At 44.9% G+C, this 26040-nt stretch overlaps 1 protein-coding gene across 4 annotated transcripts in view; it reads left to right on the top strand.

Moving 5' to 3' along the window:
- Positions 1–17912, top strand: part of AGO2 (argonaute RISC catalytic component 2) — a 197501-nt gene extending 179589 nt beyond the window's left edge. For all 4 annotated transcript variants that reach the window (XM_063921174.1, XM_063921176.1, XM_063921175.1 and 1 more), the window contains exons 18-19: positions 6428–6627; positions 7782–17912. In XM_063921174.1, coding sequence (XP_063777244.1) covers positions 6428–6627; positions 7782–7890 — 309 coding nt within the window. In that variant the 3' untranslated portion in view covers positions 7891–17912. The remainder of the gene's footprint in view (positions 1–6427; positions 6628–7781) is intronic.
- The last annotated feature ends 8128 nt before the right edge of the window (positions 17913–26040 follow it).

Genomic DNA, 26040 nt, shown 5'->3' on the forward strand with positions numbered 1-26040 from the left:
AAAAGTTTAACTCAATACTTTGTAATATAACCTCGGTTGGCAATTACAGGGGTCAAACGTTTCTTGTAGTTCTTGACCAGGTTTGCACACACTGTAGCAGGTATTTTGGCCCACTCTTCCATGCAGATCTTCTCTAGATCTGTCATGTTTTGGGGCTGTCACCGGGCAACACAGACTTTCAACTCCCTCCACAGATTTTCTATTGGGTTGAGGTCTGGAGACTGGACAGGCCTCTCCAGGACCTTGAAATGCTTCTTACGGAGCCACTCCTTAGTTGCCCGGGCAGTGTGTTTGGGGTCATTGTCATGCTGGAAGACCCAGCCACGTTCCACCTTCAATGCTCTTACTGAGGGAAGGAGGTTTTTGCCCAAAATCTCACGATACATGGCCCCATTCATCCTCTTTAATACGGATCAGTCGTCGTGTACCCGTTGCAGAAAAGCAGCCACAAAGCATGATGTTTCCACCCCTATGCTTCAAAGTGGGTATGGTGTTCTTGAGATGCCATTCATCATTCTTCTCCCTCCAAACACGGCGAGTGGAGTTTATACCAAAAAGTTCGATTTTGCTCTCATCTGACCACATTACATTCTTCCAATCCTCCTCTGGATCATCCACATGGTCGCTGGCAAACTTTAGACGGGCCTGGACATGTGCTGGCTTAAGCAGGGGGATCTTTCGGGCGCTGCAGGATTTCAGTCCATGACGATGTAGTGTGTTACTAATGCTACCTGAGAAACTATATAGACAGTGACCAGACTCAGAGAGCGTGCTCTTTGTGAGAGGCGTGCATTATAAAGTGAGGCTTGGCTTATTAAGTGAGTTTGAAACAGCAGCAGGTGAGTATTCTCTGTCTATCCATATAGGGATTGTAATATTGTGGGAAAAAGGAGTGAGAATTTGGCTGTGTTTGTCTCTGTGCTTTCACTTGTGATCTCTTAGAGTGTGAAGAGAAACTAGGAGGAGGAGGGGCTGAATCTAGGTGTGAAGTGATTAGGAGGAGGGGCTGAATAGAACAGCTACCTGAGAAACTATATAAACAGTGACCAGAATCAGAGAGCGTGCTCTTTGTGAGAGGCGTGCATTATAAAGTGAGGCTTGGCTTATTAAGTGAATTTGAAACAGCAGCAGGTGAGTTAGAATACAGCAACAGGTGAGTTTTAAAATACACCAAGTAACACACAAATTTGCAATACCATTAACATCTGATACAATGTTTGGCCTTTGTGCAGTGCAATGGATGTAAAGCATTTGTTTGGAAAGAGGCAGCATGGAGACTCAGCTGCTGTCCAATCTGTGAGCAATTTTCTCTGCTGAAGGAGGAGATAGCAAAACTGCATGCTGAGATTTGTAGGATGTCTGTGTCTTTGAAGCCTCCACTGCCTCAGAGAGCCACCAGAAGACATTCTACCTGGACTACTGTGGGCTCTCAAGGGCAGAGATTTCCAGAGGGACATAGACACCTCCCGCAAGCGGTGACACTGCAAAACTCGTATGCTACTCTTGCAGGGCTGGAAGATACAACTAATAGAGGCACTACAGAACAGGAGGATATGGGGACATCTACCAACTATAGGAACAGGAAATGGAACAGGAAAATTGAATCTCCAAAAAGGACTGCACTTCTCTTGGGAGATTCCATTATTAGAGGAATACATCTGGGAAATGCAAATGAAGTAGAGAAACAAGTAAGGTGCTTACCTGGAGCCACAGCTCCAAGGGATAAAGAGCGCATGCTAAGAATTGTGAAGGCAGCAAGAAAAGATGGGGAGGTGGATGTCATCGTCCACCTAGGGACAAATGACCTGGCAAATGCTGAACTCATGGCTGTAAAAGATGAATTTAGGAAGTTAGGGACTGCTCTGAAGCAGGTGGCAACCACTGTATCTTTTTCAGAAGTATTGCCAGTACACAGAGGGGAAGACAGAAACTTCAATGTTTGGCTAAGGACATGGTGCAATGAGGAGAGATTTGGATTTATAGGCCATAATCACACCATCTGGCAAGATAGGAGCTTATACAAAAGTGACGGCCTGCATCCATCTTCAAGGGGAACGAGAATACTAACTGAACAGTTTGGATGCTTCATCAAGAACTATTTAAACTAACAAAGGGGGGCAGTGAACCAAATAGGAATAAAGAAATCTGCTCCCCCAACACAGAGGTATTGTTTCTGCAGGCAAAGGGAATAGGAAGCATATCCACAACAACAGAAGATAATTCAGATCAAAACCAAATAAAAATAGGCAGAGAGAAGAACATAGCTAGAAACAGAAAAAGCACAAACAAAACTCTAAAAGCTATGTGTGCAAATGCTAGGAGCTTAGGAAATAAAATCCCAGAACTAACTGCAATAATGACAAGGGATGATCTAGATATTGTGGCAATTAGAGTCATGGTACAATGAAAATCATGACTGGGACATAGCTATACCGGGATATACTTTATTTAGGAAGGACAGAATTGGAAAAATCGGAGGAGGGGTAGCAATGTATGTAAAAAATGCCATAAATACTACATTAATACAAAGTATTGAAGAAAAAACTGAGGCCCTTTGGGTGACCATAGAAACAGGGGAAAAGTTGATTATTCGTATTGGCGTGATATACAGGCCACCAGGTCAGGAAGAGGAACTTGACAAGAACCTATTGCAGGACATAACTAAAATGGCATTAAAAGGAGAGGTAATAATCATGGGAGACTTTAATCTTCCTGATGTAAACTGGGAGGTGTCTGTTGCTAGTTCCACTAGAAGTAGGAACATTTTAAATTCCCTTCAGGGAGCATCCCTCCACCAATTGGTGAGGGAGCCCACTCGGAAAGACGCAATATTAGACTTAATACTTACAAATGGAGACAGATTATCGGACGTAAAAGTGGGTGAAAACCTGGGATCCAGTGATCATCAAGCAGTATGGTTCAGCATTAAGACAGAGACTGACTCGTCCCATACAAAAACAAAGGTGTTGGATTTTAGGAAGGCTGATTTTGTAGGGATGGGAAAATGTGTAAGCGATTCTTTGGCAGAGTGGAGGAACTTGGAAACAGTGCAGGAGAGGTGGGAAACATTCAAATGTGCAATATTGAAGGCAACAGACCTTTGTATCAAAACTGTTAGGAAAAACACAAGGAAAAGGAAGCCAGTGTGGTTTGCAAAAGAAGTAGCAAATATTGTGAGAGCAAAAAAGATGGCTTTTAGGAAATATAAGCAGACACAAAATAATGAAGACAAAAAGCTATATCTTGTTAGACAGAAGGAGACAAAGAAGGTAATCAGATGTGCAAAGGCACAAGCTGAGGAGAAAATGGCCCAGTCAGTGGGTAAAGGAGGCAAAACTTTTTTTAGGTATATAAGCGAAAAGAGAAAAACAAAAGGCGGAATTATAAAACTAAAGACGGACACTGGGAGTCTTGTTGAAGGAGACAATTTAATAGCAGATCATCTTAATGATTATTTTTGCTCAGTATTTACTACTGAAAGAGAGGGGAAGGGGCCACAGTTAAGTTGCAGGGATATTCAGGAAAATGAAACAAGTACATTTACAGAGGAGAAGGTCCTAACAGAACTCTCAAAGCTGAAAGTGGACAAATCTATGGGGCCAGATGGGATACATCCAAGGATATTAAAAGAACTTAAAGAGGTGCTGGTAGCACCATTGACAGAATTATTCAACCAGTCATTAGCTACAGGAGAAATTCCAGGGGACTGGAAAAGAGCAAACGTAGTCCCACTGCACAAAAGTGGAAGCAAGGAAGAGGCAAACAACTACAGACCAGTGAGTCTTACATCAGTAGTAGGGAAATTGATGGAAACACTCTTAAAAGAAAGAGTTGTAGATTATCTCAAATCCGGCAATTTACTGGATCCCAAACAGCATGGATTCACTGGGGGGAGATCATGTCAAACAAATCTTATTGACTTTTTTGATTGTGTGACTAAAGTGATGGATAAAGGTGGAGCCATGGATATAGCATATCTAGACTTTAGTAAGGCTTTTGACACAGTTCCACATCGCAGACTGCTAAATAAACTTGAAAGTTTGGGATTGGATATTAGGATTATTGAATGGATAAGATCTTGGTTGAAGGATAGAAAACAGAGAGTTGTGGTAAATGGAGTGCATTCACATGAGGGAAATGATACCAGTGGAGTACCCCAGGGATCTGTACTTGGACCAGTGCTTTTTAATATCTTTATTGGTGACATTGCAAATGGCATTAAAGGGAAAGTATGCCTTTTTGCAGATGACACAAAGGTATGCAACAGGGTAGACACACCAGGTGGGGTAAAACAAATGATTGAGGATCTAGGTAGACTAGAGGAATGGTCAAGAGTCTGGCAATTACAGCTTAATGCCAAAAAATGCAAAATCATGCACTTGGGTCTCAAAAATCCTAAAGCTAAATACAGTATTAATGGCACTATACTGGAAACTACTGAGGAGGAAAGGGATCTAGGAGTCACTATTTCAGATGACTTAAAAGCAGGTAAGCAATGTAACAAGGCAATGAGGAAGGCTAGTCAGAAGCTTGGCTGCATTGGGAGAGAAATCAGCAGCAGAAAGAAAGAAGTAATAATGCCACTGTATAAGTCATTAGTACGGCCTCATCTAGAATACTGTATTCAGTTCTGGAGGCCATATCTTCAAAAGGATATTAATACATTAGAAACTGTACAAAGGAGGGCAACTAAAATGGTGCATGGCCTACATCACAAAACATACCCAGAAAGACTAAGAAATCTCAATATGTATAGTTTGGAGCAGAGAAGGGAAAGGGGGGACATGATAGAAACTTTCAAATATATGAAGGGTTTTAACAAAGTCCAGGAGGGAAACATTCTCCAAATGAAGAGAAGCAATAGGACACGAGGACATGCACTGAGACTGGAGGGGGGGAGGTTCAGGGGAAATTTGCGGAAAAATAATTTCACAGAAAGGGTAGTGGACAAGTGGAATAGCCTCCCATCAGAGGTGGTAGAGGCTAAGACAGTAGAGCAATTTAAACATGCATGGGATAGACATAAGGATATCCTTACAAAGAAATAAGGATCAAATAAGGTTAGTGATAAAAAATAATATAAAATAAAAAATAAAAAAAATAAGGGGCAGACTAGATGGGCCAAGTGGTTCTTATCTGCCGACAAATTCTATGTTTCTATGTAACCTTTGTGACTGTGGTCCCAGCTCTCTTGAGGTCATTGACCAGGTTCCCCCGTGTAGTTCTGGGCTGATTCCTCACCGTTCTCAAGATCATTAATACCCCACAAGGTGAGATCTTGCATGGAGCCCCAGGCTGAGGGAGATTGTCAGTGATCTTGTATTTCTTCCATTTTTTAATAATTGCGCCAACAGTTTATCTCTTCTCACCAAGCTGCTTGCCTATTGTCGAGTAGCTCATTCCAGCCTTGTGCAGTTCTACAATTTTTGTCCCTGGTGTCCTTAGACAGCTCTCTGGTCTTGGCCATGGTGGAGAGGTAGCAGTCTGACTGTTTGAGGGTGTGAACAGGTGTCTTTTATACAGATAACCAGTTCAAACAGGTGCCATTAATACAGGTAACGAGTGGAGGATAGAAGAGCTTCTTAAAGAAGTAGTAACAGGTTTGTGAAAGGCAGAAATCTTGCTGCTTGGTAGGTGTCCAAATATTTATTTTCCACAAGAACATACAAGTAAATTGTTAAAAAAAAATCATACAATGTGGTTTCCTGTGGTTTTTTTTTCAGATTCTGTCTCACAGTTGAAGTGTACCCATGATGGAAATTACAGACCTCTCTCATTTTTTTAAGTGGGTCAACTTGTACAATCGGGGGCTGTCCAAATACTTTTTTGCCCCACTGTACATTGTTAAATGTTGGTAAATGTATTTTAGCTCTGGAAACACAGCATCGATTTTAGTTTTGATTTGAAATCTATGGAAATCGACATTTTGTAAATATACCCACAAATGTTTGTGTTCAAAGATGCTAGTTTGGGGGTTTCCTTTAAGAAAATGGAAAACTGAACTGCTGTAACTCCCGGTGAGCCCCCGAAACATTGTGGTTTCAGTGTGCCCCACCCCTAATTTCACAGAAAAGTATTTAATACAGTAATTTGATGAGAGATGGTGGATTTTTTTTTTTTTATAAGAGGATCTATAGTAATATCAATGTTTTTATGTAATTTTTGTAGGAGTGCTTCTGTTTGTTTTTATTTGTATATCATTGTTTTAGATTTTAATTTATTTTTTTTAAAGGCGTTATTTCTATAAATATATCGATGTATGTGTTGTCGTTGCTATACATATATATTTTTTTTACTTATTGGTATATCCGTATAATATTTTACAGCATTTGTTTCTATTTGATTATCGGGTTTCTTTTTCTCCTTCCCCCCCCCCCCCAGAAGAGTTGTTGCTGTTGGGATATGAATGTGTGTTTCTGTATTACAGGGAACAAGCAGACCCTCGCACTATCACGTTCTCTGGGATGATAACCGGTTCTCCTCCGATGAGCTGCAGATTCTCACTTACCAGCTCTGTCACACTTACGTCCGTTGCACTCGCTCTGTGTCTATCCCCGCTCCCGCATACTATGCACATTTAGTGGCATTTAGGGCCCGATATCACCTGGTGGACAAAGAACACGACAGGTACGTCCACAGGTCACACTGCAGAGTTGCTGCACCCAGAGAAACGCTGTTATGGATTTATACCACGTGTAGGTAAACTGTAGAGCCCCTATATAGTCTGGTGAAGATCACATGGCATTTTCCTGTTTGTCCTGCGTATATCTGCTATGTGAATTGGACCCAATGAATATAGCCCACTGTCAGGAGCCTTGTTAGGTCTCAGGGTCTCCTGTGGTATCTTAGCAGTCATCTTTCTGTCCTACCACATATTTTTGGGACTGTTCCTGATCATCCGTGAATCAGGTGCTTCCAGCTGGGGAAAGATTTTGGGATCCAAGTGTGTATGTCCCTGAGCAGTATTATACAGAGAGATCCTCATTCACTGAGGGGCAAATGTATTAAGCCTGGAGAAGTGATAAACCAGTGAGAAGTGCAAGGTGATAACGCACCAGCCAATCAGCTTCAATATTTCAATGTACATATTGAAGCTGATTGGCTGGTGTGTTATCACCTTGCACTTATCACTTCTCCAGGCTTAATACATCTGCCCCTGAGTGTCTTTACACCGTATGGCGCGAGACGCCCTGCGTTGATGGTGATGCTCGAAGAGTAGTATCACACCATATTATTTTCATTAGTATCGCACCATGGGCCTAATTCAGAACTGATCGCTAGGGTGCGTTTTTTGCATCCCTGCGATCAGGTAGTCGCTGCCTACAGGGGGAGGGGGAAATCGCTGTGCAGGGGTGCGATCGCATGTGCAGGAGAGCTGCACAAGCAGTTTGTGCAGTCTCTGCACATCCCAGGACTTACTCTTCGAGTGCGATGATCAGTGCCGGAGCGGACGTCCGAAACCCTCCCTGCGTTTCTCCAGACACTCCATAAACGGTCAGTTGCCACCCACAAACCACCTCTTCCTGTCAGTCACCGTGCGATCGTTTTTCTCGCACCATCCCGTTGCTGCCCGGCGTTCCTCGTCGCTGCGGACCAACGCGCCTGCGCATTGCGATGCATGCGTAGTTTACACCTGATCACAGGCTGTACGGAAACGCAGCCTAGCGGTCATGTCTGAATTAGGCCACTGTTATGTGGGTGGGGATTTATTATTTTCCTAATATTCTTTCTAATTCTGTTGACAAATAACGAGCCGCTGTATAATTTTCTTTTTGTTCCAGTGCGGAAGGTAGCCACACTTCTGGTCAGAGTAACGGGAGAGACCACCAAGCACTTGCTAAGGCTGTTCAGGTTCACCAGGACACCCTGCGTACCATGTACTTTGCTTAATTGGTGCTGGTATCCGATGTTACATAGGCACTACCGAAGGATTCACGCCAGGCCAGCTGCACTTACTTGTATTGTAGTTCCAGCTACAAAGTGCAATCCCACCATATCCCCCCGACTCGTCATCGTACCTCGCTACCCAACCAGCCCCTCCGTCCAGGCCCCCCCGTATACTATTTTCTCTGCAACTATCATTGCATCATGTGAGGTTTGTGAAACACGGAAGCGTTTACAGAAATTAACCCTTTTAATACAATTTGAACAATTTTTCTCTCAGGGCTTTAAAAAAAAAAAAACGCTATGATAAATATATATACACTTTTTATTTTATTTTTTAAATGTTTTTTTGTAAAGAAATTCCGAGTTGAAATGTCGGATAAGATGTGATGGCCTGGAAAAAAAAAAAAAGGAAGAAAAGACCTGATCTTGAAATGTTTAAAGCCTTAAATATTAAGTTAATTTATTGAGAAAAAAAATACTTTTTTTCCTTTTTTTTACATTTATCTCCTTTTTGAAATTCGTGTCAAATATTTTAGTACATAAAGTTTATGTAAGTAGGCGAAATCACCAGTAACTATGATAAATCATGGATATCCTAGTATTCGTTATATATATATATTTTTCCTGTGTGCCATTTGAAAACTTCTCTGAAACCTGGTTTTTATTTTATTGCATTTGTCTGGCTGGACTCGAACTTACCGATACGGGTCTGTGGCAATGGGGACAGTACAATCATGTTAAGCTAATGTACAAAAGAATTCTATTTTAGCAGTATTAATGTGAGATGACATGCTATTTATTTTATTTACACAGAGCATCCTATTTCTATTCATATCTGTTCTGCACTGACGTTGCGGACCTGGCCCTCAATGCCCTATAGGACCCACAGGCAGTTGAATGGATTTAAAAAAAAAAAAAACAACCTCATTTCATTAACTGCTACACTGCCGGTTGGCTTTGCTAAGCAACACAGTCATGTCTGGTTGGCGTATTGTGAGGAGCGGCTTCCAGGGGCTTAGGTTTGGTGGAAGTTCTTAGCTTTTCTTCACGGTAAAATGCCACATGTGCTAACGTGTTAGATATACAGGGCTGCCGCACCTTTTGTCAGCAACAGAATCCGCAAATCTAGGGGCAATGTTGCTGTACGCCGATTAAAACGCTCTACAAATCCAACCCTAACACTCCTAAGACTCGAGTCTGATGACAGATTCTCATTGGAGATCTTTGAAGGATTGGCCCATGGTGTGTTGAGGCCTCTGAGTGCGTGGATTCCTCATTCCGTCATACCGCAGACACATATGCAATCTGTTTTTTGTTTTTCCTTTTATGATTTAAGGAATATGCAATTATGTAATGAGATAAAACGAATGACCCATGAATATGTCACTTTTAAGCAATACTTTGAAGCTTTTGGAAATGCAGTAAGATTGGTTGCGGAACCTGCGGCATGATTCGTACATCCTGCTAATGTTTTCTCATGGTTTGAGCCTTAATCTTTTAATCTTGCAGTTGAAGATGGCTATTTTTCATTATGAATAAGTGATTACACATATTTGAATGCTCTGCTGCTTTTGTATAGGGGTCTCTGTGTCAGCTATCCATCTGCCTGTCCGCTGACTGTGGCCTGTCTGTTTTTGTTTCATACCTTTGTGTGTGTGTGTGTTTTACATGCGATCTTAACTTTTGTAAAATACATATAAACAGATGATACTAGAATCCTTTGGTTTCCATGCCCACTGGCATATGTGGGTGGTTGTTTTTTTTGTCTTTATCCTGTTAATCCGGCATTTCGTGTATTTAACGCTACAGAAAACTCCTCTAAAACCTGATTGTTTATCTGGATTAGTACTTGCCCCTTTTTTAATGTCTAGGCAAGTTCCTTGTCCGATATGATGCCCCACTCTTGGTGTTTCGGTGATGAATCATCGGCATTTATTGTTTTCATTTAGGCATTAGTTTAATGTGTCGGTTGACTGGAAAACTATCATGAAATTGTATTGGACGTCCGCCTCGCAGTCACAAACTTGGAACGTTTTAGGATCCGTCTTATCCTACTACTTCCCAATTTTATTTCAAAACTTTATCCCAGCTGCACTTTTTGGGTTTTGTTGGCTACACACAGCATAGGAAAGTTGCATTTCCCTCCTCTTCGTTCAGAACTTCTGTGATGTAAAAAAAACAACAGATCTTTACACTGGTGCGTGTGTGGTTTTAATTATAATTTTTTTTTTATTTATATGTACCAATTAAAAGTATAATTTAACACTACACTGTCAACGATGTATGTGAGCGTGTCATGATAGTTTCCCTTTTTAAATAAAAAAAAAAACAATCCAAATATTTCCTTACTGTGAATGATAAAGGGGCTGGTAAGCAGTGCGATTTCTGTATACAAAGTACAAACTTGAATTGCCCCCACCCGGCAATAAGAGGTTTTGCTGACGCCAGGGACAGCGAAGCCATATACTGTTACTGACATCTGCAATCTATCCGGCGGAGCGTTACGAATCCGCCTGTAACCTGTGACTGGAGTGTCCTTAACTAACAGCGTGGTGCTTTTTTATTTTTTTATAGAACGTAAATAAAAAAAAACTATGCATTGATAATGTTTAGGGGGAAATACGACGAAGATTTTCATATTCCTAGTGTCAGTAGGCAGATTTGCTTCTGTTGAAAGTTTGCACACATCACAAAGGACAGATATTTATATATGTATACATTTTTGCACTAACGCACACCACAGAAAAGTAATAAAACAAACATTTTTTTTTTCTTCAATGTTGTAATATTTATATAAGTAAGGGAGCCGTATAATACTCATAAAAAATAAAATAAATAAAAATCCAAATACAATGCTAATCCCCACCCCCCTCCCCTATTTATTACACCCAAAGACCTCCTCTTTAACGTCTGTAATAGAAATTGAAAAAAAAAAAAACTTTGAAGCTAACTTTTTTTTTTTTTTTTAAATCTCTTCTGTCATGTTTCATGTGTGTGAACATACATCTGTGCACTTTCCCTTGAACAGTCATTGCATTTATCTGGAATTTCGACACAGAATGATTTCCTAACATACCGAAAACCATCACCTTTAATGAGACATGAGATTTTTCCTGCGTTTAAAGTAATTAAACCCAATGTTTTTTTTCCTATATTCAGCATTTTACTCGTATACCTACCCATAATCGCATCCAGTTATACCTAGGGCTGCCAGTATTGCTTTTCAGAGTGCTCCTAACCTGTTAGATGATATTCGAGCCTGTGTAGCCACTACAAGTGGCTTATTTAATTTGTTACTGTTTTTGCTGTAATTTTGCATTTACTAATGTTTGTATGCCGTATCTATCGATACCGTCTTGTGCTTTCTAGAGTCTACCCCACCAGCATTATTAAACTGTGATTTCTATATGTGACAGTAATTTGGGCCTTTGGGATGAAACAAACTGAACCAGACATGCGAGTAATCCCATGTTTTTTGTCTGTACTTCAGCTTTGGTCAACACTTCATAAATTCGGTTATGTCCCCCATACATCTGAGGGTGCTATCCCCCAACCGGCTGGCACAGCCGATATCGGGGGGGGGGGGGGGGTGTCAGGATTTTTAAACATGTTTTATATCCCCAATTCCCTGACCTGACAGAAGATATGTGGCATTACCCCAATAAATCCTTTGTGTATGGGAGCCATAACAATAGACGGTCATGTCACACCTGACTTTTACGTATCGGGCATCGTAGATGGTGCGTCAGTGCTGGTGTGACTGCGATTTACACTGCCTTCTGCATAAGTAGTTTAATACATCCCCTAACCACATACCATGAATGCTGGTGTGACACTAGCCTGCGCTTTATGTCACTGTGCTACTATATGGCATTGGATGCAGCTGTTGATCTGTACCTCCCCCTAGTATTCTCTGCCGTGGTGTAATATGCTCGGGTAACTAGTACTTGGGACTGTACACATGTCCGAATGGGAGGGAAATGCGGATATACAGGTGGAAATTCAGTTGAGGGCGAAGGATGCGAATCGCTATTGCCGCGGTGTTTAACATAGACAACTGCAGCCTTTCGCACAGTCGATACGCTCAAAAGTGCTTGATTGAGATCCCGCTGTCACACATATTTGAGTGATTGGTTTCGCCCTAGTTGAATTCCTCCTAAATGTTAGTAATGTTAAAGGACAAGCGTCTCCCCTCCCATATTTATCTTGTCTGATTTTATTGTATTTGCCTAGAGACTTCACGCCCACTGCCATACTAATATTGGGCAGTGCAGTAACTGTGTAAGGAAGTCCTGAAAAGGTGGTGTGCAAGTTTCACTCCTACGTTGGAAAAAAGGTAATGACGCCCCATGGCCAATAGATAACGTTTATCTTTTGGTGGTAATTAACTCAGATGGTTTGGGGGCTGCTAAGGTTCAAACTCCACAGGCCTCTAGATCATGTACGATAGTCATGACGCCACTGTGCCTGAGTGCCAGTATATGAACCATCAGGTTACAGAAAAGGCTAGTACAGTAAGGGCATGACGTATGGCTTGTAGCAGTGGCTGCAGTGGTACCCCGTCCCTTAGACATCAAAAGTTTTACTGTCCTTGCTGTTGAGCACTTGTACCATGTACTTAGATGAGGAGTTGTGTTTGCGAATGTATAACAGTTGTAGGCTGGTCATTGGCTGCCCAACGCATCATCCATTGTGACACTAATCCAGTGAAGACAATCTGACTGGCATTTAAAGCCATAATTCCCTCAAATATTAAGCACAGCTTTCTAATAGTAAAGTACACCGTTTATACAGTGCTTGTGCACTGCTAATAGTGCATCACCGTGCTTGTGATGTGCTTTATTCCAACCACTTGAAATAACACTTTTTTTCTTATCGCCATCTTAATTATGTGGCGTTAAAATGCTGGGGTTTTCTATTCCCCATGTTTAATAGTGAAGGTAATCAAGGAAACTGTATGTCTTGTGCTCTGGCAATGATTCGATCTCCCTTCCCAATTGTGTGTGTTCAGCCAGTCCTCACAAGGAATTGGTGGTCAGTGTGCCGCAGGTAAAGTACCAGCCTTACTGTGCATTTACTCCGCCGGCCAGATCCCCCACTTGGGTGGTGGTCCACGCCACCACCCAAGCAAGAATAGGTTACTCGCCACCAGGCGCAGAGTGGTGAGCGCGCACGCTGCGCTTGCCACCAGTATCCCGAGAGCCGAGGTTATACTGATTTCGATTTGTGACTGGGACACTGGTTGTGAGGCCAGTGTGCTCTGCACTGAGGGCAGTCTAGTGGTCCTCTACACATTTAGATTCTAACATTTTCCTTTTAGTATCCCTCTGAACCCAGGCCTACAGTTTCTTCCCAGCGCTCTGATCACACATTTCACCTCATCTCATCCGTAGTGAAAATGTTAGGCATTTTACTTGTATTTTAGATTAACATACAGAGAAGCCAATCTTGTACCAAACCACAAAATTCACAAGTTTTCCGTAAAGGGAATTGGTGTGGCTGTGGTCAGAGATGACTGACGTTTCTCCTCTTACAAAAGTGGCATTTGTGGCAGTAGGCAAGCCTGGGCCTATGCCGCGTCACACCGCAGCAGTAATGTGGCAGATTGGTGCTAGAGGGGATTAAAAAGTGCAAAGCGTAAACTAGATCAATATTAGTCTGCTTGTGCACAGAACCTCCCAGTACCTTGCATTGTGTTCTAACAAGTAATGTAAGTTCTTCCGCAGTGTCTGACTTGTGGTGTATGCATAACTCTTGTGGTGTATGCATAACTTTGTGTCAGGATTTCTGGTATATTCATAGATATATATATATATATATATATATATATATATATATATATATATATATATATATATATGTGTGTACATAGAATTGAAGAAAAAATGGTTGTAAACCTAATATTAACGTTTTTTTTCCTTGCGCCCTCATTCTTGTAAAACTTAATGCTCTGGAATATTATGAATGTTACGGCACGTCACTATTGCTGCAACTTACCTGTAACCAGGCACAATGACATTGTCTATTAGGCGGGCTGGGAGAGTCACTATGGTGACGCAGCCTATTCCATGCCAGCTATTTAATTTCAGCAGAACATAAGACCCGTTCCTAGTGACTTAGTAGATCGTATTACCTTGAATGTGTGTTTGGCCCACACAATGGCTGCCACCACAGTACAGCTGACCGGTACTTTCTTAGGTTTTTCTGTTAACCTGTAGATGTCAATGGCTACCTCCACCTGTGTAAGACTTGCTTCAGATTCAGCCAAACTATTTCTTATTTTTTAAAACGGCCAAACCCATTGCCTGAATCGATATTATCGAGCCACATTTTCCAAGTAATGATGCCAACTTTTCTTACCTATGCTAACGTTTCTGGTACCCCCCGAATGTGGCGTATGTCTGCCTCTTACCCATTTCCTTTCCATTCCCTGTCACTACTTTCCCAGTGATTGTTATATTTTAAGGTTGTGACGTTATAAAGGGTGCTAATCTTTTATATTGTGTTTATTGTCTGAGACCTTCGTGTTCTGTGAGACGTCCGTTTCGCCTAGTGAAGCTGTGTTTTCTCACACAGCGATGGGTGCTGTGGGTCTCATTCATAATTTGGGAAGCTGTGTGAAGTGCTCTTCTACAGGTGATCTGCTGCTACCAGCAATAGATGTTGATTTTGTACACGTGTCTATTGTAACTGCTACAATTAGAGTAAACCTGAATATTATGGAATCTCCTTTTATAATTTTGATACTTTCAAAATTAGATTACATTTGACGTGATTGTTAATATAATTAGGTGATGGACTGCAAAGCATTCTATTGTCCCTGGTGCAGTAAGATCATGGGGAGGGTATCTTCCTGTTTTGCTACATTCTCCATTGGAATGAGCCTTCTACATCCATTGGTTACCTGTACATGAAACGTTCTACTTTTCTAAGCAAGTTACTTGGGACTGTTGGTGTTCCATTGCTTTGGGTCCCTAAAAATGAGTTTCCCAAAAGACTGTATTGCATATAACCAATTCCTTGGATCCCTGTCTTGCACTCTAGTTCTAAACACATGGAGAAAAATAGGCATTACATATTATACAGGGATTTTTCTCCCTATATAGTATGTGACTGCTGCTTTCAATGAAACCTGGATCTTCTATTTATCACTATAATTCTCCTTCGCCAACACCTGTTTTGCCAGACTGTATATTACAGTGAAAATAGACCACCACGGGTGGTATTCAGTATGCCGGCTGTTGGGATACTGGCGCTTAGTATACCGGCGCCGGAATCCCGGCATACCGACAACTATTCTCCCTCTTGGGGGTCCACGACCGCCGGCATAACATGCTACACCCCTTCACTAGAATAAGGTGGAGAAAATTACCTGTGAGGCTGATTTATTGCATCGCCACTGCACCGGGATAATTTTTAAATACTGTCTAACTATAAAGCCTTGATCTGGTGATTGTCTGTTTGCGGCATTGGTCTGCTTCCCATTATAATCATGCGTGTCTGGTTATATGTTGGTATGTAACTGGCATGTACTGATCGGAGTAAGTTACTCTCTCCCATAACCCTGCAAGTTACTGGGGTGTGATCTCGGATGGTTCCCCTGTGGCTGCGGTGTAAATGAATGAGACCCGTCTGGAATGCACTAAGCCCACGGTGTTTACCACAAAGCACTGGTAAACTGCAGGAGAGTGAGAGCAGTGGTAGGGACTGCGTATCCCTATGGCTGGTGTTCCTCCTTCATACTTGAGACATCTTCCCTTTTAGTTCATAAATCTTAACTTGTATAGTATACATGTACTACAGCAGAACACACTTTATGCAGTAGTAATGTCCTGGAGGTGGAGTAATCCTTTCACAGGTTAGTTCCTATAGATACGGTTTGTTCCCAGATGTGGTCTCAGGTCGCTGTAAGTGGGATATGGTGTGCACAGTCCAACACAAGCGATTGTCATCTCAACTGTTAGGGACCAATGTTCTCTCTTTATCTGTACTTCGCACTATCCGAAATGCATTACCATAGTCTTCCAGTAACATCCGTGGATTCCGGCATCTCTCTGATCTAGAAATACTCCTCCAAAGCCAAAGAAGTCTTCCGTAGGGTCTGTCTTACCATGATAAGATATTGCAGTATTGTGAGGTGTAAGGGCATTATTCCGGTGAACCAGCATGGGGAAGGGGGCTCTGCTCTGTTGTGTGTGGGGGTGATGAGCTCCCGAGTGTTGCCATATCCGGGTGTATTTTATGTACGCGTTCTATCCCTGCCTGCTGCGCAATACCCTCCTGCCCCCACTGACTTGTTCTAGACTACCTCAGCTGCCCTCTGTAATTAGTGGGGTAGCGCAGGAAGGAGGGGTCAGTACATTGTAACCCCACTGGCAGCAGCAAACAAATGGCGTGTGGTTCTACCTTCAGCGACCAGCTGTGTGACCAAATGGCAGACTAGTTATAGGACAGTGTAATGCCGCTCACTTCCCTGGTAACCTCCTAAACTTTCCCATGTAGATATTCTCTACCAAGCTCTATAGCAGTCTGTTTCTTTCTATATATCCTGAGACAGTGCCGCCGCCCCCCCCCCCCCCCCCCTACCCCATTGTGCCTTCTGTCAGACCTTATTATATATGTTCTACATTGCTGCAAATGCTTCTCCCTTGCGTCACACAACGCTCCTGTCAGCGAGAGTTTTGTAGATGCTGCAGATCAAACCCGCAGTCCGCCGTCTTACAATTTGGGTTTCTGTTCCTACCTAAAACAATATACTTTTTAGTTCGCCGTAGGCAAGCACAATACAATTCAAGTCTTCCTTAGACTTTTACTTGAAACCATGTACGTAGCTTGCCTAGAGGCTTTACCCTGCTAAAACGTTAGGAGTGGCTCCTGTACAGCAGAAAATAGACCAACATTCCTTATACCATTAGACGGACATGCTAAAAGGCATTCTGAGGGGTTTAACAGTGGAACTATGGCGAAGACTCCTGGTGTGTTCCTAAAGGGCGCTGTTTGCTCTGCGTAAGCTATAATTGTACAAGAAGTTAACCATGCGTTATAAATGCTGCATATCTTAACCGCATCATTGCACTTTCTCAATGTATGCCCTATACGTGGATGGACACAGCTTGTGTGTGTGTGTATGTGGGTTTTATTTTTTACTTAGAACAATCATACTTTGGGCAAAAAAAAAAACCTAAAAATAAATGGAAATGTAGGTACCTCAAAATAAATCCTGAAAATGCTGCATAGTATTCCTTTTATCAGTTTTTTCCTTGTAAAAGTTTGCAGTCTGTCTTTTTATAAACTGTTTTTACTGTTTTAGTTTATATATCTAAATAAGTAGTATATTTAGCTGTGCTCATTAGTCTACCTATATTCCTATCGCACTGCCTTTTGAGCTGTACAATTTTTGTTTTTATTTTATTTTTTATATTTATTTTACGTCAGTCATGGATTCTGCAGATGTGGCAGACGATTGTAGAATCTGACAGGATGGTGTACTGGGAAACAGACAATATATTCTCCCTCTCCAAATATGGGAGGGGGGAAAAAAACCCTTTCTACCCTATTTGTGACACTGTATATGAATTGGCGCGAAGCTAAATTTACTGCGAGCTGGTCAGACACCTTCAGTCTACAAGCTCAGATTAGGGCGGAGTGTATATTGTCTTACTGTGTGTTCATGAGTTCTGATTAATCTATAACCTAACGGCCCACACGGCAAATAAGAGGTCACTTGTATCTCTACGCTTGGTGGTAGATGACCTAGTTTGCACTATTTTTTTTTTTTTTTTTTTTTTTTTTTTTTTGCAATAAAGATGTTTCACTGACCGCCCTCAGTTTTCTTATTTCATGTCTCTAACTACTAAAAGCTTTAGATTCAATGTGGTTTAACTTATCCTCCTAAATGCTGTAAACTCCTGACAGACTGATGTGAATGAAATTTATCAAGTTTTTGTAAGATGTCACTTTTTTGTCTCTCCCCTTTCCCCCCAATAGTACATTGTTAAATAAATAAAAAATAAAAAAACCTCTAAGATATTCCGGTGTGTTTATTTCAGTAATTGGTCTGGGTATTTATTTCTAGAAACTTCCATATGCAATGTAAGATTAGTCCTTGTCAGCTGGCGCCCAATACACAGGTAGCATTGCATATCGTAACAGCATGGTCTATAGACTGGGGCCTACAATGGTAGAGGACGAACTAGCTTGGCACTAGTCCAGTGGTTCCAAAATGTCGTCCTCCAGGCACTCCCAACAGTCCAGGTTTTAGGTATATCCACCTGTGCCTAAGCATGGCTATACTTAAAACCTGGACTGTTGGGGTGCATTGAGCGTTGCATTTGGGAACCACTGCACTAGTCTTCAGTTAATCTTGTTTATACCATATCTATGTACATAATGCACTGTCAGGTAACTATGGGTGGTTATGCTAGGTGCTGGGTTATGTATGTTGACTGCCCTGGAATTTGGCCATCAGCTATCCCTCCCCTGTCAAAGGTGTGATGCTCTATGTTGGTGGCGGGGGGCTAGTGTCTTTATACCCCAAGGTGGTGGGGTAAGTGAGCACTGCTCTCATTGCGGACATTGTTTTCTATGGCAGGAAAGTCTGTTGCGCCGAAAGGTCATGGGTTGGGCCAAAATATTGGTGTAAGGCAGTGTTTCCTCCACTGGCTGCTGTGATGCCTAGGGGCACTAGCAGGGGTGCTTTGGATTGGTGGCTCAGGACCAATTAAAATTATATATGGTCAATGTAATAGGCAAAACCAGTGCTTGTGGCTTCCAATCATAAAATATGTAGACCAACTAGTGAATCTTATCCCTCACCACATAACTGAATCTGAGGATGACCTATAAACACAGTTTACATAATGTAACATTTATTTCTCTGACGTCCTAGTGGATGCTGGGAACTCCGTAAGGACCATGGGGAATAGCGGGCTCCGAAGGAGACTGGGCACTCTAAGAAAGAATTAGGACTACCTGGTGTGCACTGGCTCCTCCCTCTATGACCCTCCTCCAGACCTCAGTTAGAATTTTGTGCCCGGCTGAGCTGGATGCACACTAGGGGCTCTCCTGAGCTTCTAGAAAAGAAAGTATATTTAGGTTTTTTATTTTCAGTGAGATCTGCTGGCAACAGACTCACTGCTACGAGGGACTTAGGGGAGAGAAGCGAACCTACCTGCTTGCAGCTAGCTTGGGCTTCTAGGCTACTGGACACCATTAGCTCCAGAGGGATCGAAAACAGGCCCAGCCTCGGTCGTCCGGTCCCGGAGCCGCGCCGCCGTCCCCCTTGCAGAGCCAGAAGCAAGAAGAACGTCCAGGAAATCGGCGGCTGAAGACATTGGCAAAAAATACACATAATATAGTCATCTCCTATATATTAGCCCTGTGACTCTGTGGCTGCACTTCTAACGCTGGGTGGAGTCACAGACCCTGCCCTGTCTGTGTCAGCACACCACATGACACACCATAGCAGAAGGGACCACCAGGCAGACACACCATTCTCACTGACAGCCCACACTGCCAGGTAAGCAAGGAGACCTACACACCCTCACCCCACTCTACCCCTCCCCTGCAAACACCCACCACGGCAACACACACACCCGCTAACAAGTCCGGTGCTAGCCCCCCCCCCCAACCATCTGTTACACTGCAGCCGCGCCGTTGATATACAGTCACGGCCGCACACATTGCTACACACACTGGACTTACGGACTACACCGCACAGCCAGCCTCCTTCACTTCCACCTCCCTTCAGCAGCCCCGTAACCCACACCTCACGGAGGTGCCGTACAGGACCCACCACCGCAAAATACACTCACGGCCGCACAACTGCACACACTGCACTTACGGAGCCCGAGCACTCCGCACAGTGACAGCCAGGCTCCCTCACTTCCACCGCCCTTCAGCAGCCCCCTCACCCACAGCCCACGGAGGTGCCGTACAACACCGCACAGAGCGCTCACACTGCCTGACGGAGGCGCCACACGCCGCAGCGTAACCCTCCCTCACTACCAAGCCAGCGGCACCTCCGTCACCCGCAGCGCTCTGCCTGCTACCTGCGCCTCCCGCATCGCTGTGCCTGCACCCACCATCTGACACTCCACCATCACCCAGCACTAATCCACCCCCAACCACCTGTAGCGGACCCCCTTACCACACCTTGGGAGTAAGGCTTATATTGTTGGGGGGGGAGTTCAATTCATGCCTGTTATTGTGCTGGAAGGGGGGGAAGTGGAATGCTTTCACCCACCACAATCCACCCTCCCCATCCACCCCCCGCCCCCAACACCATCAGCCTATCTGCTGTATATAGGAGCCACACACTTACGGCTAATCACACACCGCTCCCCACTACCGCTGCAAACACTGTCACGGAGGCGCCCGACAGCACACCGCCAGCCTCCCTCACTCCCAGCCCCGTCACCCGCACCTGTCTTCCTGTGCGCAATAGGGCCGCACACACCGCTTCCCCACTACCGATGCACACACTCTCGCACGGAGCTGCCCGACACCTGGCCGCCATCCTTTCTCACTACCAGCCCAGCTACCTCTGCCCCTCACCTGCCCCGGTTTTCCACCGCCCGACAGGCCCACACACACCGCTCCCCCACTACCGCTGCACACACTCTCTCACCAGCCTCCCTCACTAGCACGCCAGCTCCCTCTGCCCTTCACCAGGCCCGTCACCCGCACCTGTCTGCCTGTGCAAGACACTCCTGTTGCCACTCCAGTGACACCCACTGCAACCTTCACCCAACACCCTCCCCATCCACCCGCAGCCCCCAACACCATCAGCCACACAATAATCTATGTGGTTTATATATGAGGCAGCAGCAGCGCACCCCTTCCCCACCTGGGAAGGAAGGCTGTTATGGGGACGACGACGGCATAACGGAATGCCTGATATTATGGGCAAAGGGAGGGAGGGGGATGGCTGATATTGGGGGAGGGGGATGGCTCATGTTATGGTGGTGGGGGGGGGGGGGGGTGCCCATCTATTCTTGTGTCCCTTTTTCCCTCTTGCCATGGTGGAGGTGCTGCGATGGGAGAGGTTTTTTTTTACACCTGCCGCTGGGGACAGGTCTGCCATCTGCCCTGTCATCCCCACCCAGGCAGCTGCTGCTGACGCTACTGTGGACGTGCGCAGGGTCCGGACGTTGTGGTGATGCCCACTCCCGAAACAGTGTGGGACGGAGTCCGCTGTATTATACACTTTCTGCTGGGGTAGTGGGGAGGGCTGGAACCTTCACTGTAGCCCCCCTGTTTCCATCACTGTGTGACCCCAGCACACCTGTAAACCAACACATGTTGGGGGCCTTTGCAGACCTCTATGTTGCCCCTGTCTGCGCCGACGTGGTGGTGAAGCTGGGTGTACTACGCTATCAACATACATCACTACCCAACACTTTTTACTTACACACCCACACACACACACAGAACCACTTACCCCTCTGCAATTACACTGCAACACCTACATAACCTTCCAGACCCTCCACAATTCTGCACACCACCACACAACCCCTACTACACACCCGCCACCCTCTCTATACAGCCAATGCATTCTGATAACACAACCATATGCCCACAATGGAGCCCTCCCCCCCACACATGCAATAACATGCCAACTCATGTCCACCCCCCCCCCCCCCCCCCCCAACTTCCACACACTACAATACCATATACAAAGTTCCAAAAACATACAACACACAGCCATGCCACCTTCCGGTCCCATCCACATCTTCCCCGCACCTGCCACTCCCCCAACCACAGCACCTACTAGGTGATTCATCAGGCCCTGCGTGCGCTGTTCACGCCGTTGCAAAGGGCTTCGACCCCTTAACCATTGCACACCCTTTGTCCGTGCAATATTTAACCACTCACACAATTATGATTGGAGGTAATACTCCATATAATAAAAATATTGCACGCCACAAGGGTGTGCAAGGGTTAAGGGGGCGTAGCCCCTTACGACGGTGTGAAGAGCGCCCGTAGGGCGCGATCACCTAGTTAAGACTATATATGTGTAAAATCCCCTGCCATATATCCATAAAAAAAGCGGGAGAAGTCCGCCGTGGAGGGGGCGGGGCTATCTCCCTCGGCACACTGGCGCCATTTCCTCTCACAGCTCCGCTGGAAGGACGCTCCCCAGGCTCTCCCCTGCAGTTTCCAGGCTCAATAGGGTAAAAAAGAGAGGGGGGGCACTAAATTCAGGCGCAAATACTATATATATATATATATATATATATATATATATTTCTCTAACGTCCTAAGTGGATGCTGGGACTCCGTAAGGACCATGGGGGAATAGCGGCTCCGCAGGAGACAGGGCACAAAATAAAAGCTTGAGATATCAGGTGGTGTGCACTGGCTCCTCCCCCTATGACCCTCCTCCAAGCCAGTTAGATTTTTGTGCCCGGCCGAGAAGGGTGCAAACTAGGTAGCTCTCCAGAGCTGCTTAGAATAAAAGTTTAGTTAGGTTTTTTTATTTTCAGTGAGTCCTGCTGGCAACAGGCTCACTGCATCGTGGGACTAAGGGGAGAAGAAGCGAACTCACCTGAGTGCAGAGTGGATTGGGCTTCTTAGGCTACTGGACGTTAGCTCCAGAGGGACGATCACAGGTTCAGCCTGGATGGGTCACCGGAGCCGCGCCGCCGTCCCCCTTACAGAGCCAGAAGAGACGAAGGTCCGGTGAAAGCGGCGGCAGAAGACATCCTGTCTTCAAGACTAAGGTAGCGCACAGCACCGCAGCTGTGCGCCATTGCTCTCAGCACACTTCACACTCCGGTCACTGAGGGTGCAGGGCGCTGGGGGGGAGCGCCCTGAGACGCAATATAACACACATATACCTTAGCTGGCAAAAGGAATACATCACATATAGCTCCAGGGCTATATGGATGTATTTTTTCCCCTGCCATTTTACACAAAAAAGCGGGAGTTAAGGACGTCGTGAAGGGGCGGGGCCTATCTCCTCAGCACACTGGCGCCATTATTCCCTCACAGCTCCGCTGGAAGGACGGCTCCCTGATTCTCCCCTGCAGTACTGCATCTGATTCAGGGTAAAAAAGAGAAGGGGGGGGGCATTTTGGCAGCAAATAACTAGATTAACAGCAGCTATAAGGGATTAACACTTATATAAGGTTATCCCTGTATATATATAGCGCTGGGTGTGTGCTGGCAGACTCTCCCTCTGTCTCTCCAAAGGGCTAAGTAGGGTCCTGTCCTCTATCAGAGCATTCCCGGTGTGTGTGCTGTGTGTCGGTACGCGTGTGTCGACATGTATGAGGAGGAAAATGAGGTGGAGGCGGAGCAGTTGCCTGTGTTAGTGATGTCACCCCCTAGGGAGTCGACACCTGACTGGATGATTGTGTTTAAGCAATTAAGTGATAATGTCAGCAATTTACAAAAAACTGTTGACGACATGAGAAAGCCGGCAAATCAATTAGTGCCTGTTCAGGCGTCTCAGACACCCTCAGGGGCCCTAAAACGGCCGCTACCTCAGTGGGTCGACACGGATCCAGATACAGATACTGAATCTAGTGTCGACTGTGACGAGACAAACGTAATGTCCAGTAGGGCCACACGTTACATGATCACGGCAATGAAAGAGGCATTGAACCTTTCTGACACTACAAATACCTCAAAGGCGGGTATTATGTGGGGTGTGAAAAAACTGCCAATAGTTTTTCCTGAGTCTGAGGAAATAAATGAGGTGTGTGATAAAGCGTGGGTTTCCCCCGATAAAAAACAGCTAATTTCTAATAAGTTATTAGCACTATACCCTTTCCCGCCAGAGGTTAGGGCACGGTGGGAAACACCCCCTAGGGTAGATAAGGCGCTCACACGTTTATCTAAACAAGTAGCGTTACCGTCCCCTGATACGGCCACCCTCAAAGAACCAGCTGATAGGAGGCTGGAAAATATCCTGAAAAGTATATACACACATACTGGTGTTATACTGCGACCAGCAATCGCATCAGCCTGGATGTGCAGTGCTGGAGTCGCATGGGCGGATTCCCTGACTGAGAATATTGATACCCTGGATAGGGACAATATTCTGTTAACTATAGAACATTTAAAGGATGCATTGCTATATATGCGTGATGCGCAGAGGGATATTTGTACCCTGGCATCAAGAGTAAGCGCAATGTCCATCTCTGCCAGAAGAGCATTATGGACCAGACAGTGGTCAGGGGACGCAGATTCCAAACGGCACATGGAAGTATTGCCGTATAAGGGGGAGGAGTTATTTGGGGCTGGTCTAACAGACCTGGTGGCCACGGCAACGGCTGGAAAATCCACCTTTTTACCCCAGGTTACTTCACATCAACAGAAAAAGACACAGTCTTTTCAAACTCAGTCCTTTCGTTCCCATAAGTACAAGCGAGCAAAAGGTCACTCTTTTCTGCCCAAGGGCAGAGGAAGAGGAAAAAGGCAGCACCATGCAGCCGCTTCCCAGGAGCAGAAGCCCTCCCCTGCTTCTGCCAAGTCTTCAGCATGACGCTGGGGCTTTACAAGCAGACTCAGACACGGTGGGGGCCCGTCTCAAGAATTTCAACGCGCAGTGGGCTCACTCGCAAGTGGATCCCTGGATTCTACAGGTAGTATCACAGGGGTACAAACTGGAATTCGAGGCGTTTCCTCCTCATCGGTTCCTGAAGTCTGCTTTACCAAAGTCTCCCTCCGACAGGGAGGCAGTTCTGGAAGCCATTCACAAGCTGTACTCCCAGCAGGTGATAATCAAGGTACCCCTCTTACAACAGGGGAAGGGGTATTATTCCACACTATTTGTGGTACCGAAGCCGGACGGCTCGGTGAGACCAATATTAAATCTAAAATCTTTGAACACTTACATAAAAAGGTTCAAATTCAAGATGGAGTCACTCAGAGCGGTGATAGCGAACCTGGAAGAGGGGGACTATATGGTGTCGCTGGACATCAAGGATGCTTATCTCCACGTCCCAATATATCCTTCTCACCAAGGGTACCTCAGGTTTGTAGTACAAAACTGTCATTATCAGTTTCAGACGCTGCCGTTTGGATTGTCCACGGCGCCTCGGGTCTTTACCAAGGTAATGGCCGAAATTATGATTCTTCTACGAAGAAAAGGCATCTTAATTATCCCTTACTTGGACGATCTCCTGATAAGGGCAAGAACCAAGGAACAGTTAGAAGTCGGAGTGGCACTATCTCAGGTAGTGCTAAGTCAGCACGGATGGATTCTAAATATTCCAAAATCGCAGCTGATTCCAACGACACGTCTACTGTTCTTAGGAATGATTCTGGACACAGTCCAGAAGAAGGTGTTTCTCCCGGAGGAGAAGGCCAGGGAGTTGTCCGGGCTAGTCAGGAACCTCCTAAAACCAGGACAGGTCTCAGTGCATCAGTGCACAAGGGTCCTGGGAAAAATGGTGGCTTCTTACGAAGCGATTCCATTCGGAAGATTCCATGCAAGAACTTTTCAGTGGGATCTACTGGGAAAATGGTCCGGATCGCATCTTCAGATGCATCAACGGATAACCCTGTCGCCAAGGACAAGGGTGTCTCTCCTGTGGTGGCTTCAGAGGGCTCATCTACTAGAGGGCCGCAGATTTGGCATTCAGGATTGGATCCTGGTAACCACGGATGCCAGCCTGAGAGGCTGGGGAGCAGTCACACAGGGAAGGAATTTCCAGGGCTTGTGGTCAAGCATGGAAACATCTCTTCATATAAACATTCTAGAACTAAGGGCCATTTACAATGCCTTAATTCAAGCAAAACCTCTGGATTCTTCGCTGGGCGGAAAATCATGTGATAGCACTGTCAGCAGTGTTCATTCCGGGAGTGGACAACTGGGAAGCAGACTTCCTCAGCAGACACGACCTTCACCCGGGAGAGTGGGGACTTCACCCAGAAGTCTTCCACCAAATTGTAAACCGTTGGGAAAGACCAAAGGTGGACATGATGGCGTCACGTCTAAACAAAAAACTGGACAGATATTGCGCCAGGTCAAGGGACCCTCAGGCAATAGCAGTGGACGCTCTGGTAACGCCGTGGGTGTACCAGTCAGTGTATGTATTCCCTCCTCTGCCCCTCATACCGAAAGTATTGAGAATCATAAGAAGGAGAGGAGTAAGAACTATACTCGTGGTTCCGGATTGGCCAAGAAGGTCTTGGTACCCG

The sequence above is a fragment of the Pseudophryne corroboree genome, chromosome 5 (assembly GCF_028390025.1).
Source record: "Pseudophryne corroboree isolate aPseCor3 chromosome 5, aPseCor3.hap2, whole genome shotgun sequence".
In the NCBI taxonomy this organism is placed as follows: Eukaryota; Metazoa; Chordata; class Amphibia; order Anura; family Myobatrachidae; genus Pseudophryne; species Pseudophryne corroboree.